The sequence below is a fragment of the Manacus vitellinus genome, unplaced genomic scaffold (assembly GCF_001715985.3).
Source record: "Manacus vitellinus isolate BGI_N305 unplaced genomic scaffold, ASM171598v3 scaffold_5_pilon, whole genome shotgun sequence".
NCBI lineage: Eukaryota > Metazoa > Chordata > Aves > Passeriformes > Pipridae > Manacus > Manacus vitellinus.
This window is the reverse complement of record NW_021940682.1, coordinates 26809962-26827161: the sequence shown is the minus strand read 5'-3', so window position 1 is coordinate 26827161 and position 17200 is coordinate 26809962. Positions and strand designations below refer to the sequence as shown.

The 17200-nt window shown below is 37.2% G+C and overlaps 2 protein-coding genes across 8 annotated transcripts in view; one reads left to right on the top strand and one right to left on the bottom strand.

Annotated features, from left to right (window-relative positions):
* Nucleotides 1–3507: 3507 nt before the first annotated feature.
* Nucleotides 3508–9073, bottom strand: CCDC59 (coiled-coil domain containing 59). The gene is made up of 4 exons (XM_018080147.2): nucleotides 8926–9073; nucleotides 7536–7761; nucleotides 6138–6237; nucleotides 3508–3880 (listed from the first exon to the last, which is right to left on the bottom strand). Exons 2-4 carry the CDS (start codon nucleotides 7607–7609, stop codon nucleotides 3719–3721), a joined length of 336 nt encoding a protein of 111 aa, XP_017935636.2. The 5' UTR covers nucleotides 7610–7761; nucleotides 8926–9073; the 3' UTR covers nucleotides 3508–3718.
* A 563-nt stretch (nucleotides 9074–9636) lies between these two features.
* Nucleotides 9637–17200, top strand: part of METTL25 (methyltransferase like 25) — a 44073-nt gene continuing 36509 nt past the window's right edge. For 2 of the 7 annotated variants that reach the window (XM_018080674.1, XM_018080676.1), the window contains exons 1-2: nucleotides 10083–10533; nucleotides 15665–15829. In XM_018080674.1, the coding sequence (XP_017936163.1) occupies nucleotides 10419–10533; nucleotides 15665–15829 (280 nt within the window). In that variant the 5' untranslated portion in view covers nucleotides 10083–10418. Of the gene's footprint in view, nucleotides 10053–10082; nucleotides 10534–13117; nucleotides 13231–15664; nucleotides 15830–17200 lie in introns of those variants that run through there. The other 5 variants (XM_018080675.2, XM_018080673.1, XM_018080679.2 and 2 more) reach the window with 5 other exon arrangements.

Sequence of the window (17200 nt, the reverse complement as noted above, 5' to 3'; positions counted from 1 at the left end):
ACATCTCCCTGCTCAACAGTGGCTGCAGAGCATAGTACTCTGCTGCCCTGTTCTGGTCAGCTGTGTGTGATACATTCAGGACAGTTTACTATTTTGCACTCTGCCTAAATTTTAAAAGAACTGCACTATGAATCACAAACTTTAAGTGTTCTTGCCAAATGACATTTCTAGAAGTCTAGGTGTTAGAACTAGCTACCACAAAGTTGTATGGGTAGGTATGTATCTCTAGGAGTGACACCTGTGATTTATGTTCAGATGAGATTATTTGCCCCTTGACAGCATCCTCACTGACTATAGAAAACATTAAGAACACTAGAGTTAGAATTTTACATTTATTCTTAAAACAGGACAAACAAAATTACCCTCAGTTAATAAAAAAATATTTCAGGAATTCCGTTTGTTGTTTTTACTTACTAGTTTTTGTGTCTCAGAATACCTTTCACTACATGGCCATGTGCCTTTGGTCAGGCAGGGTCACCTGTCCTGGCTGTGTCTCCTCCCCACCTCCCATGCACCCCCAGTCTCCTTGACAGCGTGGCAGTACAAGGGCCTTAGCCCCTTGTAAGCCCTGCTCAGCAAAAACATCTCTATATTATCAATCCCATGCTCAGCACAAATCCAAGACATAGTCCTGCACAAGCCACTGTGAAGAAAATCAACTCTACTCCAGCCAAAGCCAGCACACACATTTTCTAGTGAGCAAATGTGGATTGAATAAATTAGTTAGCTTTTTTTTTCCTTTTTAATCTGCAAAGTGGAATCCTCAAATATAAGTTTCTAAACAAATGTGCTGTGTTTCCTCAACTGGGTTGATAGCAAGATATTAAAAAAATAGATACAAATGTGGAGATAATCTTTTGGGGAGAATACATAAATCCAGACTTGAAAATAATGATCTAAATTGCTATTAATTAAAAGCTACATAGAAGAAAACAAAGTTAATGACAAAGCTATACCTAAAAGGTAGAGAAATTTGCATGTTGTAGGTCGAGTTACACAGCAGCTTTATGAATGGACCAACAATTATTTTACCAAAAGTTCAGACTGAACTACCTTAGACTTCTTTTTTTTCTTTTTCACATCCCATAAAGGTTTTCTTCAGAGGAGTCAGGAAGCTATTGCATGGCTCTCAGTTCATTATTAACTATCCACTCAGCAATTTCCAGAAGGCATGACTTAGTAAAAATTCTATGGAAAGTTGGTATTTCAGAGATTTGTCCTGTCCTCATAGACTTTATTAAGTGAGGTGCCCTTACATTTTCCTTATGTTTACAACATTTCCATCCATTAATCCATTTAGAATTGCTTCTAAATTCTTGGATTAATGATTCAAAACACTACTTTGTGAAAGCAGAAACAGACACTAAGACTAATCAAGTTTTTAACTTCATGTTCTTTACCCAATTCCTAGTACAGACATAATTTACCAGACTGTAAAGATAAAAAAAATCCAAAGCCTAACTTCTCCCTCATTTCCAAAGCCTTAGTAACTTCACGTATCAAAGGTTTTATTTTTGCTAGTAGTGGCATGGAAAAAAATTTTCGAGATGGGTACAGGGTAAGAAAGTCCTTGGGCTGTCAAAGTTAGCTTAATGAGATGATCTAGTTCAGTTACTATTATGATTTCCCAAGTTATTTGCAAAATGAGCAAAGAAAGCTTCAGATTCTGTTCCTCAGAACCAAAAAGAAAATATGAATGTATTGTACTTTCTTCCCTTCCTTATTTCTGATTCACCATTTCACTGGTCTATAATGAAAGGGGAAAAAAAAAAGAGAGATCTGGAAAGCTGCCTGCATTCACTGATTACACAACTTATATATACAAGAATAAAATGTAAAACTGTGAAGCTATGTCTCTTCCACTTCATCTAATTCAGATGACGTACTGGAAAGATATCAGTACTTGAGATCTGCAGGCTTTCAGAGAACAGAAAACAAACTGCTAGAGAAGAGAGTAGTGTGTGTGACTATAAAAAAAAAAGGAACAGCAACAGGACTTACACTCCTCTTTTTCACATTTCAACATGATAGAGATCATACAGGGTAACAGACACGTGTGACCAAAAAATGGAAGTAGCATGAATTCACATGGAAGATATTTCATGTTATTCAGAAAGAACACAAAGCTAACATGTTAAGTCTTTTGCCCTTCTGATAAGAAAATCCCCATAACTAATAATTGCAAATACTTGTTGTTTTCATTTTTTAAAGTAAAAGCTGACAGCCAAGAATGATAAGAATCAAACTAGACTCTCTATACTAACTTTTGCCTTTCTCATTCTCTGGGCACTTTGCAGATTTCTGCTCTTTAATATTTCAGCTCAGAAACACTCGTAACTGGCAATTACAACAATTATTGGGAAAAAAAAAAGCAGGAAAACCCAGACCAAAAACAGAGAGGGAACAGTCTAAAACACAATAAGCATGTTAAATTTACACTTCCTTTTTCTCATAAAACAGACATGCCCATTTCAGAAAAAGCTCCCACACTTTCTGTTGGTGCACTAACTTACACCTTGCGTATAGTTTTTCCAGATGACATTACAGCATGAGGATTCGAAGTCTTGCAAGAAGTATAACTAGATAAGGTGGAAAAAGCTTCAGGATACTGACACAAGTAACATTTCAGCCTACTCAAACTCCTGAACTATTCCTCATTTAACAGCGCTTGTCATACAATTCAAAACTATTTTTCCTACGCATTTTAAATAAGGACTTTTCTGCAGTTGACATCAACTTCTAAATGAGATAATGTAATACTACAAATAATACTGCAATACTGTAAACATACTGCAAATATTATGAAGCACGTCCTAAGAAATTTCTTCCAATATATTCCTTTAATGTCTAACTAATCTTTATTATATGCAGAAAAAACCTCAGTATTATTTCTTGGCTGCCAAAGTAGACTGAAATAAAGGAAAAAGTATAATAGTATTCTCCTGTATAAACTTACGGAAAATAGTTTACTTGTTTTATTGGGAACTTATTAGACTCACGAAGAATGCTTTCACTTTATTAGGTCAAAGATCACTAACTGCATCTACAAACCAAAGTTTAAAAGAAATCTTTTTCTAAAGATGTTCCAAAGAGCAAAGATTTAAACTTGATACACTCAGTATACCAAAACCTCAACCCATCTACCTGATACAGCATAGCTAGCAAAAATCACCAAGCAAAAAGTATGTGTCAAATCCATGAGATCTTTACATTTAAACCATTTTAGGATTTTTTGTAAGTTTTCTTCTTTGTGAAGAATGATAAATAATAGCCATCCAAGTATAGTATATGTTCTCTGTTTTCATGTGCCAAATCCTATCCAAAAGCACACAAGACACGCTCCTAAAACCAGCAGTTCATGAGACATCAAATATGTCCCATGTATCACTTCAGTCCTCCCAAGTAAGTATAATTTAGTAGTCACAATTGCAGGAAGTGTTAGATTCATGTTCAGACAGCACGAGGTTCTATTGATTTTGAATCCAGGATATTAGGTAGCTAATAGAATTTAAGTTTAGAAATCCAGACCATTTATTTTCAAGGTACCAGATCTCTCTCTTACTCTCAGGATGAATATTTTCATATTTTCAGGATGAATATATCACTACTGGACTGATGAGATAAATCAAGTCAATAACAAAAGTAACATAGAAACAAAATTATTTATTAAAAGTAATTTAATAAAATGTCCACAGGTAACTCAAATATATGCAGAAGTTTAGGTATTTTGCTGTATTTTCTGAAGAAGAAACTCTACTTGTAAGTTTAGATTTGGCTGCCCTTTTTTAGTCTTCTTACTCAATATTTTATAAGCTTCCATTTTCTTTTGCTTGTACAACCGTTGAGCTTCTTCTCTTTGTTGTTTTCTTTTTTCTGCTTCCTGAAATTAAATAAAGATACATGATTATGAAACAATTACATACCTTCTATGACTGTGAAGTTATCTATAAGCAATAAAATTTATTTTTGTACAGATACTGGCAATTAGGTACTGTACTAACAGTACAAACACCATTACTCTTAAAAGCATAATCAGGATGCTCTTTCAGCATATACTGCAGTCAAAACACACTATATAGCCTAAAGCTTCAAGAAAAGAGCTAAATTTTTCAGTAAAGCATCCTACAATAAGGTTTGTTGGCACAATGCATACTACTTCCTTTCTGCAAAATATACTCCTTGACTTTTCTCCTTAAATGAAAGAGGCAAAAAAGTCCCCACTTTCTCCTCCTGAGTGCAAGGCAGAAAGAGTGTGATACAGGAGCTCCTGTGTAAATGTCTTGGCAGTGCAGATGTGCTACAACACTGGACACAATTGCCTGGGACAGACAGACAGAACTCAAACACGCAATACACCACAAATCAGACTGAAGGTTCAGTTCATTTGGAAGACTTTTTTCTCATAAAGTGTAGTCTTTGAAATGCAGTGCCATGATGACCACAAAGGTGGATGTTTCTGCAGAATGCCTGAACAAATCACAATTTAGCAATTATATTTTTGTTTTCCATGGCATAGATAGCTTCAGTGACGTACAAAATCTAGTAAGACTTGCTCCCCGATGTAGAATATAAAATTAACCAGAAATAACCCAAGAAAATATTTCTAAACAGAAATCTAAGAGGCTTCAGGAAAAAGAACCAATAACCAGCCAAATAAATGAACAGAAAAAGATCCAAAAATATGCAAAGATAATGTCTCTCCATTCAGAATCCTGCAGTTATTTTACCAAAACAATTAATATAATTTATTCTCTTTTTAAAAAAGCAGAGCAGCATCTACTTTAACTTACCTGTAATTCACTCCCTATCTAATACTTTTACCACTATTCAGCATACTGTTGTAAACAACATCCATTTAAGCTACCAACCAAATGCTTTCAAAGCAAGAACGTTCATCTTACTTAGACAGTTGCTACTTACATTAGTATTTTTTTCTGATCTTTACTAAATCCTAGCTTTTTTAGGCCAAAAAAGGCCTTTGTGGAGGTCAAAACTATGTCTTTAAGCTTATTTCTCTTCCCAAGATAAATAACAGCAAATAGAGTGTTTGCTAACATACATGAGGGTAAAGTATATGATAATCATGCCAGTACTCCACATAAATGATATTATTATTGTGGCACTTAGCCACACTGTTTTGCCTAAATATCTTGAATAAGACTAAAAATGCCAACAACTCCCCTCAGGCAACTCCTATGAGCTGCTCAAAGAAAACTCCTTGCAGTCTTACTGGTGTTTTACTTGTTCCCATTCCCTCTAAATAAGTTGGTCATAACATTCATTTCTATTGGCATGATCTGTAGTTAACATTCAAAAAAGCAGCTATCAGCTGAATAACCTTGTAACTCACCCAGACTCACAAAAGGATCAGCTGGCATAAAACTAAATACGGCTAAACTAAAGAAATAGAGTGTTTTATCCAGCTATATACTTATATAATAGTTACTGAAATTTAGCATGTCAGCAGCAAGTTGCACAACCTCTGCAAGTTGCACTATGTGCCACTTTACTGTGCAACAATGTACTGGGAAAGAATAAAACCAGTTAAATAAGGATCTCTCAAATCAATAACTCAAGTGAGTTATTCAACAAGGATAATATTATAATATGTCCTGTAAAAATAATTCCCATTAAATTAGAATGAGGAGAATTACTAAAAATTTTGGCCAGGGACACTATTACATTTAACTGTTTCACTGCTGGCAAAGCACATCAAAAGGTAAAATGAAGACTGCATTATGGTAACATATAAGAACTTATAATCCTATAAGAAATAGGATGGATATTTAACTTTCATCACGAGATGATGGTATTGTTATTACTTTCCCTTCTACAATATTTAAGTGGTCTAATATAATCCACTGGGATATGCAGATAGAGCTCTAAGCTTTTCTTGATGTACCAATGGACATAATAAAATCCTGCTAACAGCAGCTGCAAGACAAAAATGGTAAGAACAAAGAGAATGATATTCTGAATGCCTGCATTCCTGAATACTACTGTCAAGTTGAAAAACACTGAAGGAGTCCTAATGCCTGTATTCTTCTCCTATGGTCCTCTGTGGGACATTGACAAGTAGAAATGGTATTAATCCAGCCTTTGTCTACAGCCAAGAAAGAACTTGGTTTAAGATCTACCTCTTTCTTCCTAGCACGCTCAGCCTTTATTTTCTCGTACTCTTCTTTCGCCTTCTGATTGGATGTTTTCTTCTTAAACTTCCCTTCAGTCACAACTGACCTGTAACAAAACATACGTGTACCTCAGACACTGATTATCATCAAGCAGATATAACCATATATCCCACAGGCACTGCAGAATCACTTCCAATGTTTTTTGCATATTCAAGGAAGTTAATTGCAAATACAGACTTCGAAGAGTCATCCTTCTACACTGAATGTAGACCTGTTTGCACCACTCTTCCTTGATACCCAACACCATTCCATACCATGCAGTGAGCAATCAACATGAAAACACAACAAACTAAACTCCTTCAATGCAAAATGTACCAAAGACTGAACTGCACACAACTTTAGTAACACACATACCTTATCTGCTGGATCTTCACATGGATGATATTTCATGAAGTTTAAAGAGTGGTGCCTAAAGAGTTTTCCCCATCATGCAACCTTGTCAGAGCTAGAAAACCCGAATGCACTAGCTTGGAGTTGTATTATCTCTTTCTAGTTCCAACACACAGATGCAGCTGCAGAGATGCAAGGACAGCCAGTGTCGGCAGACTGCCTGCTAGAGAAGTCAGGTTGACATGGCAAGGTGAAAAAGCACAGTAGTAACAACCCTTCTAAAAGTTTCTTCTTGAATGAGATGGCATATTAACATTCTGAAATTAGATACTGGAAAGGTACAGTATTGTCCTTAATGTCGTGCAATAAGGAACTGCAACTATGTTCCTTCCAGAACGCAATATAAAAGACTGCCTGTGTAACTTTTACCAAAGCAAAAAGAAGAAAACCAGTGCCATTTGTCTGGCATTTACTGTCACACTACTTTGAGTGGATTTTTTGGGTTATTTAGTTGTAATTTTTTTTTTCTGATTTACAACAAAGCCATTACATAAATAGTGTGGTAGCAAACACATTTCACACTTAAAAAATATAAGCCTTGCCAGATATTTAGTGGCTGTTCACTAACAAAGTTTTTGATTACTCTATCACTTGCACTACAAAAAGGTGAAAAGCAGCCATCAGCATCAAGGAGATTCAGATCAAAAACAAAGAGAATGTATTTGGTCGCAATTTCATTTAAAAATACCACTCTCTTCTGGAAAAAAAAAGAAAAATTTTTGCTTTATTCTTATCTCCACCTTGTGGCAATACTGTGCAATGATGTCTCATCATCTCAAAGCTACTTGCATTGCCATTTATTTTCCTTACAATCACGAAAAATATTTAAGACCTAATGGCATTTTCAGTAAAGCACATCACCATACTCAAATCCATGTAAAGTATAAGATCTAAAGTATTTCTTTAATGATTGAAACAATTACTTCTTTTTAAAGACATATTTTAAAAACTTACTCTTCTGCTTTATTAAGCTTTTGTTCTGATAACACTGAATCCTCTGGTGTCCTGTGCCTCCGCTTCTTAAGCATTTCTTCCTCTGCGAGGTAAAGATGTTTCAAGTGCTCAGGATAGGTATCAGTGAACTGATCATCCTGTTGGGAACGGACCTTTCTTCCCTTTCTCAATAATCTCCTGTACTGTCTTTCGATCTTTTGTTTCCTCCGAAATGCAAATCCTCGTCCTGAAAACATAAGAAAAAGTGAGTTAAATACACCTGTGCTCAAACGGTACCAAACCACTCAACTGTTGTCAGGACAATCTCAATCTGTTTTCTTTACAAAATAGAAAAAGCCACTATGTGTGTCAATTTTAATAAGGACCAGTCATAAATTCAAGGAAACAATGACTGTTTTAATTATAATTCCCTACCGTTGCTTTGAAGCTTGCTGAAAATTATTACTGAAAATTATTGCCTAAACCCGAGAGAAGACTGCAGACCTTAATGCCTACTTAACATTATACACCTTTGCCAGTGTTTTTTAAATCCAGTGAAAAGATGTCTTAACATTTCACTTCTTTCCTACTTTTGACAGCTTCGTAAGAAACGTCAAAACAGATTCCAAAATAAGCTCCTAAAGGTAGTCTCAGGAAGACACTGATAATAATACTGTCAGCAGCAGCTGCTGTGACACAGCAAAAAGTCACTAAATCTCTGTATTATGCTGTATTAATAATTAATTACATCTTTGCATTTAAACAGTATTTTATTGTTACTACTTTCTTTCTATACGTGTTCAGAACGAGCTTTTCTACAGCTCCAAAGGTATGCTACATCATAGAATCATTTAGCCTTAAAGGAAACAACAATGGTTGTTTCTGTGTCCGTCAGTATAGAACAACTCACCAAAGTTTAAGCCAAACATGCTTTTTTCCTAATATGTTTTTATTGCACTAGTCTTAAGAGCTACTGGCTTTCATAACATTCACTAACAAAACAGTTTCTAAAGGGAAGTCAAACTAATCATAACTTTTTCTTTAATTCTTTCTCCAAAGTTGCAACTTCAGAAAAGTGCTGCTGAGGCCAATGTTCTTTTTCCTATTCGTTTTTACATCTGCATAAACATCTATCAGTACTCCGAACCTGTTTTCAAGTATGTTTAAGGGTACAGCTTTCTACGGGCTCTGCACTCCCGAGCCCCGGGAGCTCCGGCTCACACTGGCCGCCCCCACCAGCCCTGCAGCCCCCGGCCCCGAGCCGATGGCCGCAACTACCCCCTGGGCAGCGGGCAAGGCGGGCCCGCGGCTCCGCCAGGCGTAACCCTCGCTAAGGCCGTAGCTAAGGCCCAGCTCGGAGCTGGCCCACGGAGCCGGGCCACCTTCGGCACCGCCTTCGGCCCCGACTCACCCTCCTGGACGCTGCCCACGAAGCTGCGCAGCAGGACGGGCCTCCACCGCGCCGCTTTCGCCGGCGCTGAGGCACCCCGCGCCCCGCCCGTGGGCCGCCGCCGCTCGGGCGCCCCCGCCGGGCCGCCGCCATCGCGCTGCCGGCGCGGCGCACCGCCGACGACGTCACGGAGCTGCGCCACCGCCCGCCGGGCCGGCGCGGGCCATGTCGCGGCCGGCGCGCGCGCCTCCCGCCCCAGCTGCCCGCGGCGCGGCGGCGGCGCGCACTGCGGCGCGCGGCGCGGTTCGTGCGCGCGCGCTGCCGCTGGCCGCGCGCACCACCGTGGAGTTCTTCACGCGCCGCGGCTCTGGGAGCGCCTCGTGGTGGCCCCCCCCCACCGCCCGTGCTCGAGGCGCCTGCGCGCGGCCGGGCCGCTCGCGCGCGCCCCTGGCGGGGGCTCCGGCAGCGCGGCGCGCGCCGTGCCGGTGAGTGGGGGGGGAGGGGGGGGGCGTCGGGCGGCGCTCGGCGGCGGGAACGGGGGGGTCGGACCCGGCGCCGGGGAAGCGTAGTCGTGGCGGAATTGCGCGTTGCTGAAGTGTCGCAGTAGTGGCAGTTGTGGCTGTGGTCTCATTCTGTAGATTTCATTCCGTTCGTTTAGAAACGAAACGAAACTCTCAACTGTCAGACTCATTCTGAAGAATAGAAGTAAAATTTAAAAAAAAAAAAAAAACAAAAAACAACAAAACGCACAAAACCCAAAAAAAACCCAAAGCAAACAGAAAACCTCCGCATGAGTGGAAAGGTGTAACAGTCAGATGTTGAAACTGGAGATGTGGAGGACAGCTGGAAAAGGCTTAAACACTGCTCTCCTACATATCTGCAGTAATGAGTGTCTGGCAGAGGAAGACAGCTGTTTTATTTCAGACAAGATCTATTTAAGAGGCACTTCATATTTTTAGTAATTTTCACGTAACTCAAGAGGAAGCCAGCTATGAAATTGTGTTACTGAATTTACTGCAGTCCGAGTAGAAGGCAAACATACCAGTAATAGTCTTTGAGGCAGAGCACAGAAATGAGGATAAAGGATCTGAAAGCTGTGGTGTTTGGGGGGACTGAGCCCAAGCAAAGAGATCAGTTTCAAAACCAAGGTAAAATCTCTGACAAAGCACTTAGCAGAGAAAAACCTGCTTTGTGCCAAAGCTTATGGAGTGTAGATAGCTGTCACATTGCATTAGCACTGAAAGACTGTGTTCAATGGCACGTGAGACAGGAAAGCATGTGGAGCATACTAGAAGGGTCCACAGAAAATAGCATGTGGAGCTGCGTACTTTTTGGCATAGAAGACAGGCTAAGATAATGATTTGGACTTGGAAGGAGGTTGAAGAACTGTGAATTGCTACATCACTTGCAGCATTTCACTGTTGGATCTAGAGACCTCTCAAAATATTAACTGTAAGCCTCATTTTTAAAGGGTTGAGGTATCTGGGAAGAAAACCCATAGAGTTTATTTGTGCATGAAAAAGACACTGGATTATAAATTACCTTCAAGAGCCAGATGGAAACAAGGCAGTGGTCCGGTCAGCAAGCAATATTGGGAAGCAGCAAGGACAAACTTAATGTTCTTGACAGGTAATGTCAGAGTCAGAACTGACTCAGAGACAGAACATAAAATTGAATGTAAATAGAGGCTGGAACAAAACTAATTATTAGATGAAATCATCAAAAAGAGAACACTAACTGAAAATTAGTCTGACCTTACCCATTTCTATGGAAAAGCCCATGAAATTATTCAAACTCTGATGTGGTGGCCTGTAGAGGAGAATGAGAACCAGAAAGGCAGAGTATTGCTTTAGAGATTTTAAAATCAGATTAAAAAATAATGATCTATATTCAATGGTTTTTACAGAAATTACTGAAACAAAAGAGGCAATTTATGGCTAAAATGAAGCACACCTTTTAGAAGGATATGAAGCCTTCATGCTGTAGCTAAAATACAGAATTTTTTCTGTGTTTTCTGCAGGGATTATTTCTGCTAATTAAAAAAAAAAAAGAATTGCTCCTTTTTCTAACTTTAAAATTATAATATGCTATTTAACAGAAGGCACTGTAATGGAATGGGCATGTTCTTGCTGATTTGGTGGTTCATGCCTTACTCATTCGACTGCATGGTATCTGTCCATCCAGTCATAAGATGAAAAGACTTAATAGTAGAATATGAGTTTCTCAGTGAAGATACCTGCAAACATTACTTATATTTGTATTAAGATTGAGAAACTTAGTGTCATAGTTTGAGTGCGCTAGTGTGACTCAATAACGTAGAGATCAGAAACCAACTATTAGAGATTTCGAAACCCAACATAAACATAAATTACTCTTCCATGTTCAAAATTATCAGATATCTAAATTTTAGTTATTTATTACCTTGAAAAGGGTATTAAAAGGCCCTCATAACATGCTACCATTCAGAGAGCTACATTTTTTGGAGTGTGGCTGTAAGGATAGGTTTATTTTGCATGCTCAAATGAATTTGTGGTCATCACCCCCAAATACCTTACTCAAAATAGGTGTAAATTACATTTTTATTTCACATGGTAAAACCTTTGCTCCTTAAGAGTTTGAGAAGTTTTACATTTATACATTTGCAATCCCCAAACTATTATGAAAAGTTTTCAGGGATCTAATAGGGATCCCAAGTTAAATTATAGGGAAACATAAACTATATTTGACAGAATTGATCTGAAAATGTGAAATTGTCAGTTCATACTCACACAGCTCTGCAAACTAAAAAGTTACATCATTGCAGATTGGCACAAAACTGTTATTCTGGCCAATATTTTATGTTACTGTAGGGATTTTGACAAACATATGCTGAATTGTAGTTTTAGAAGCTAGCAAACAAGAAATTACAATTCCCGGTACAGTATTATACGCAAAAAGATAATCATGTTACAGAACATTACATCGCATATTCTGTAAATCAATTTCAAAGAATATTTTCAAACACTCATAAGATGACATTTCATCATAATGACCATGTAAAGGATGGAATCCTTGTTTTGAGTTATACCCTGCAGGAAAATTAATGGTCCCTTTTTAGATTCAGAAAACGGGTGTATATTTCTATACATCAAAAAGCTGACATTTGCCATATTGCATTTTGTTTATTGCGTCATTGCTGTAAATTGGACACAGGCACAGACAAATGTGTGTTTAAGTATTTTCATATTTTACTGTAAATTACTGTTTGTACTGTAATTCCAATTTTTGGCCATATTTTTCTTTCCTCTGAAGATTTGTTTGCAAATATACAGATTGACTGGTTAAAAGACATACAAGATTTCCTCTTTTGAGCATCCAGCATGGAAACGTTTCAAGAAAACTTTTGGTTTTAATATTCATAAACAATGCGTAGTTCGACAGCTGCCATTCTGTAGCTTGGAGTTAGGCTTCAGATACCTGAATACGGTTGGGTTTTTTTTCTTTTAGTTGGCAAGCTGGGACAACAATTTAACTTTAGTAGGAGTATTATTACAGGTAATACATTAGTGATCTTGTATGAGATCCTTATAGTTCTGTTCATGTTCTTCCACTAGATAACCGAGTTCAAGGAAGTCATAGAACATGGGTATTGCTGCATTTAATTTCACCTAAGTGTGGTTTGTAAGGATAGTAAATATATTTTGTGTCAGTTGCTGAAAAAGTGAAAACAAACAAGTAGTGGATTTATAAGTTTTTCACGAGTTCTGGCAAAAGAAGCAGAAAACTCCCAATTTCAATAACCAGACTTTAACCTAGAAAAGCTATTAAGTTTCAGGGTAAGTTTTATTTGTGTGATGTAGTGGAATCAGCAGGAAGTAAGGTGAAAGGAAGATTGGGTTGCTAAATATCGTGAACTCTAATTTGCGGAATATTTACCTCTGCTGTTGATTTTGGTGATCTATTTGAAGGTCAGATGGGAAAAATGAGGGTAAATTTCTTCAAGGTTATCGGTTTAATGGTTTTCTATACTGGGGTAGGGGAGTGTTTTTCTTTTTGTGCTGTAGCAAATTTGTATATGTAATTCTCTTGATGTTTATTTCTACAACGATTGCTGGCTGAAAGTTGTCAATGAGGTATATAACCTGAATTCTTTACAGAGGACGTGAGAGATACAGGTTTTGCTGAGTTTTGCATGATGTCTGATGTAGAAGTGACGTGTTTTAGGTCAATGTCATTCTTACATTTAGTCTTTTGGTAGATGTTAAGGACATGGCCATCCTGGTACCCAAGGAGTTAATGTTGATCCAGTCTGAAGAAAGGAGACTGTAAACTTTGCAGTAGAAATTGGTGAGATAGCCCTAGCTTTCACTCCAGATATAGCTTTAGTACAGTATGGATGTAATTACCTAAACTCAATATTTGATTGTGGTAGCTTGTACAGGTATGTCATCTTTATGTGCATATTTGTGCCCATTTTTTAATGATCTCTTGACTGCTCAGAATGACTTTTCCAGATGAAGGGATATATATGATGACCTAGCATATATAGGTCATTCTACACTGTAGAATGACCTATATATTGTAGAAACTTCTATTGGGACTGAGATGCCATTCTGGGTTGAGATATTAAGCAAGTCTAAGGCTTTGAAACAAACCTTTGCCAGCACCTATACCGTATATATATCTGTACCGTACATTGGAGGGCTGGTGTGACTATGCTGGTTACTGAGGAAATAAAAAAAAGGAGATAAAGAGCAACATAAATGTATAGCAGAACGTGCCAAACTTTTCTCCAGTGTGTTATACTAAATACTAGACCAATTTGAAGTGGTCATAACTTGCATGAAACAAAACGGAACACCCACTTCTCATCAAGAAAATTAGATTTCTCCTTCACCTGGCAAAACTGCTGAATGGCTCTGCACCTTTTGACTTAATTTCTCATGTCTATTGCTTTCTCAGTAATTGTTGACATAGAATTTATTGCTTGATGAGTCTTTTAAACCTCGTTCTCTTTCTTGGCAGATTAAGGATTTCTTCCCATTACATCTGACCTAGAGATTTCTATGCATTTTTTACTTATTCAGACTAATGCATTTTGTGAATGTCTATGAATTTTCTGGAACACTATTCATCCCCAGAAAGTCTAAAATAAGTTAAATGAGTGAACCTCCCTTAAAAATAAACTGAAATTTTCTTCTTCAGCAATAACTCAGGCTGTGAGAATTTCATGTAAGAGCTCCTTGCATAACACTTACCCAGCAGAAAGCAAAAATACTCCTTTGTGTAGATATTTACTTCTGTTGAAACTTTTTTTTTTAAAAAGAAAACCAAAAAACCAGTTCTGTCCATTGGTCAAAAGTGTTTGACTACCTTATCCCATTGCACCGGTCTCTTCCGTTATTTGCTTGATTTGAAAGTATTGTCGGAAAGCAAATTTATTTTTCTTCAGTCATTTCAAAATGCACACATCTAATTTCTTGTCTTTCTGTAGTACATATTAGAGAAGAGACATTAGAAATCAAAATTGCCCCTTCTGCCTAAAGAACTGCATTCTTTATTTCTGGTCTCTAATATCCTGTTAGACCCTTATGCTTCATGAAGGGTTCACTAACTAAAATTTACTGGGTGTTCAGAGGTTCAAATAAGGCAGTCGTTTAGAGAGAAAGGTGGCTTTCTTTTTTGATTTTGTAGTGGAGAGAAGTAGACTAAGAAGTGCCATGCAGACACGGAAAGTATGTTAATTCTGGTTATAGCTTAGACAGTATTTATTCTTCCTTAGATCCAAAATTTGTTTGCTTCACTCATGCCTTTGTAGTGTCATACCATGAAAATGAACATGTCGACACTGTTGGGAATGTTTTCAGTGAGTTGTAGTATATGCAAGACAATTAAGAACATTGGAGCTGAGGTCAGTACAAACAGCTGTATCTGTTGTCATGCCAGATTCAGGAAAGCTGCTGTGCTAGGTATATACTTGCTCGACATCTACCCATGACACAAAAGACAAAGCAGGAGATTTCCAAATCTTCATAAAAGTTTGTTTGCTGGACTGGTTACCTTTTAGATATTTTAAATAATTACAAATATATAAAAATATTAGCAAAACTATCTAGAATTCACAAATAGTTTTAATTAAAATAAGGAGGAATTAGACAATACAAAACAATCTCAGAATTAATAAATTAATCATACTATTACGTTTCACTTAAAAATAAATGTACGTTTTTGAACCTAAGAGCTAAGTAATACCAAACTGAAATACTTCATCGTGAATCTAACAAAATACACATTGGAATCTAACTTTGGCCCACATCTGATTGGAAATAAAATTAATTTAACTCTCCCAGTAGATTCACCCGTTACAAAGCAGCTTGGAAAGTACATGAATAGAGTGATTGTAAATCAAAACACTTCATATATTAAACAGCTGCATTGCTTTAAAAAAATCTAGTAGCATATACTGGCAGATGGGGCTGACTAGGAAACGTATAATGAGCAAGTTTGTAAACAAAAGAAGTGATAATGTTGACTGAATTAGCTTGTCAATTATACTAAAGTAGCTCTGCTAAAACAATAGATTTTTCCACATTTACACTAGTTCAGCTAAGAGTAAAATTTGACCTCAGTTATGAAGGGTGAATACAGATGGAAAAAAAATAATGAGTTTTACCACTTATGGAAGCAAGATAAATGCCCAGTATACTAAGAATTACCTGTAGTTCTCTGTCAGCACTACTAGAGAGCTGTTAAGCACTGTTTCCTTTTCTTTTATTTGCAGATGATGACATGTTTTCCAGTGCATTTTGTGAAAACTCTGAGAAACTTATTGATGTACATTTGTTTGCCCTGGCTGCTAAGTATTATTCTTTGTCCAACCTTGGAGTGTGTACCCCATTAGAAGATGTACTTGAAGCATTGAAAGGAAAGAGCCAAGGAGCAACAGGTATATTTATGTTTGTATTTTAATGTTTATTTATTCTCTATAGTCCTGCAAGTCATGTTTTTTAAGTGTGGTTTGTTTGGATTTTTCTCCCTACATGCTTCTCACTTCCATTTTCATTTGTTCCTAGATAGTTTCTTCATTGCCTTTATTTAGAAAATGGATTCTCTTGCTAAAATTTGAGCATTCAGTATCTAGATCCATCCTGAGATTCAGTTTTAAAGGGGATGGGGCAGGAAGTGGGCACATCACTATTTGAGATACCTTGTTAATATTCTTTGTTTGTCTTCTCCCTGAGTAGCAAGAATCATAGTTGCTACTCTCACTTTTTTTAAAAGTATCACCCTAAAATATGAAAAATGATGTTTTAAAAGAAAAAAGATTTTCTTAATTGTGTATGTTTTGGACTAATACCAATTATATGTGATAAAACTAGACTAATTTAATTTTCTGTAGTTAAAAAAATTGAATTAAAACACTCTCAAGTTGGCATCAAGCTGGACACTGGGAGTCTTACCCTGATTATTTTTTCTGAATCAGATGATAAACTGTCATTTATCCTAACTTGGACTGCTGTAATTTTTACACAAATGTGCTATTCATGGAGTCCTCAGTCTCTCTAGACTTGTCACTATCTTCAAGATTTCTCATTAGTTTTTAAGAGACAGACTGAGCAGCTCTCTGCCTTTGCCTTCGAGTGTGTTTTATCTCTATAATATGTTAAAACTCTTGACGTGTCTTATCCTAAGTGATAGCACTATTATATAAATGCTGTGCATCTCTCCCATTTTCCACAGTGATCTCTTTCCCATTTTGCCATTTTTCATTATTAGCTCCGTGGAAGTACTAGAATACCATAGCTAAGATAGTCTGAATGATTTGTTGTGCATTTGTCTTACTTTCTGGCTTCTTTCCTTATGCTCTCAGTTCATCTGAAGCCCATGTTTCTAGTTCGACAACTGTATACTGCTTTTTTTTTCCCCACTTGCTTTTTAGTTGTTTTCATTTTTATTGTGATCTCATTCCCCATGTTCCTCTTAATTTTTTGTAATTCTGTAGTTCTACCTTATACTCATAAAGTTCATACCTGGATCAACTTTCTTAGCAAAATTTCAAGGATTCTTTCATCTTCTTGTCATACAAAATGGAGCATCAGAAATAATTGCTGAATATTTTGTTCTCTGTTGCAGGAGTGGTGCTTGGTTGGGTAACTGGGACTGGGACTTCTGCTTTTGCAGTACTTCTAAGTTGTAATTCATAGGAAAAATAAAACATGTTCCAAATGTATACAATAGAATTATAATTCAAAACCTTTGTGCTGAATTGGCAGTATCAGTTAAGTTAACTTAATTGAAGTTCTTGGTACTCATTTGG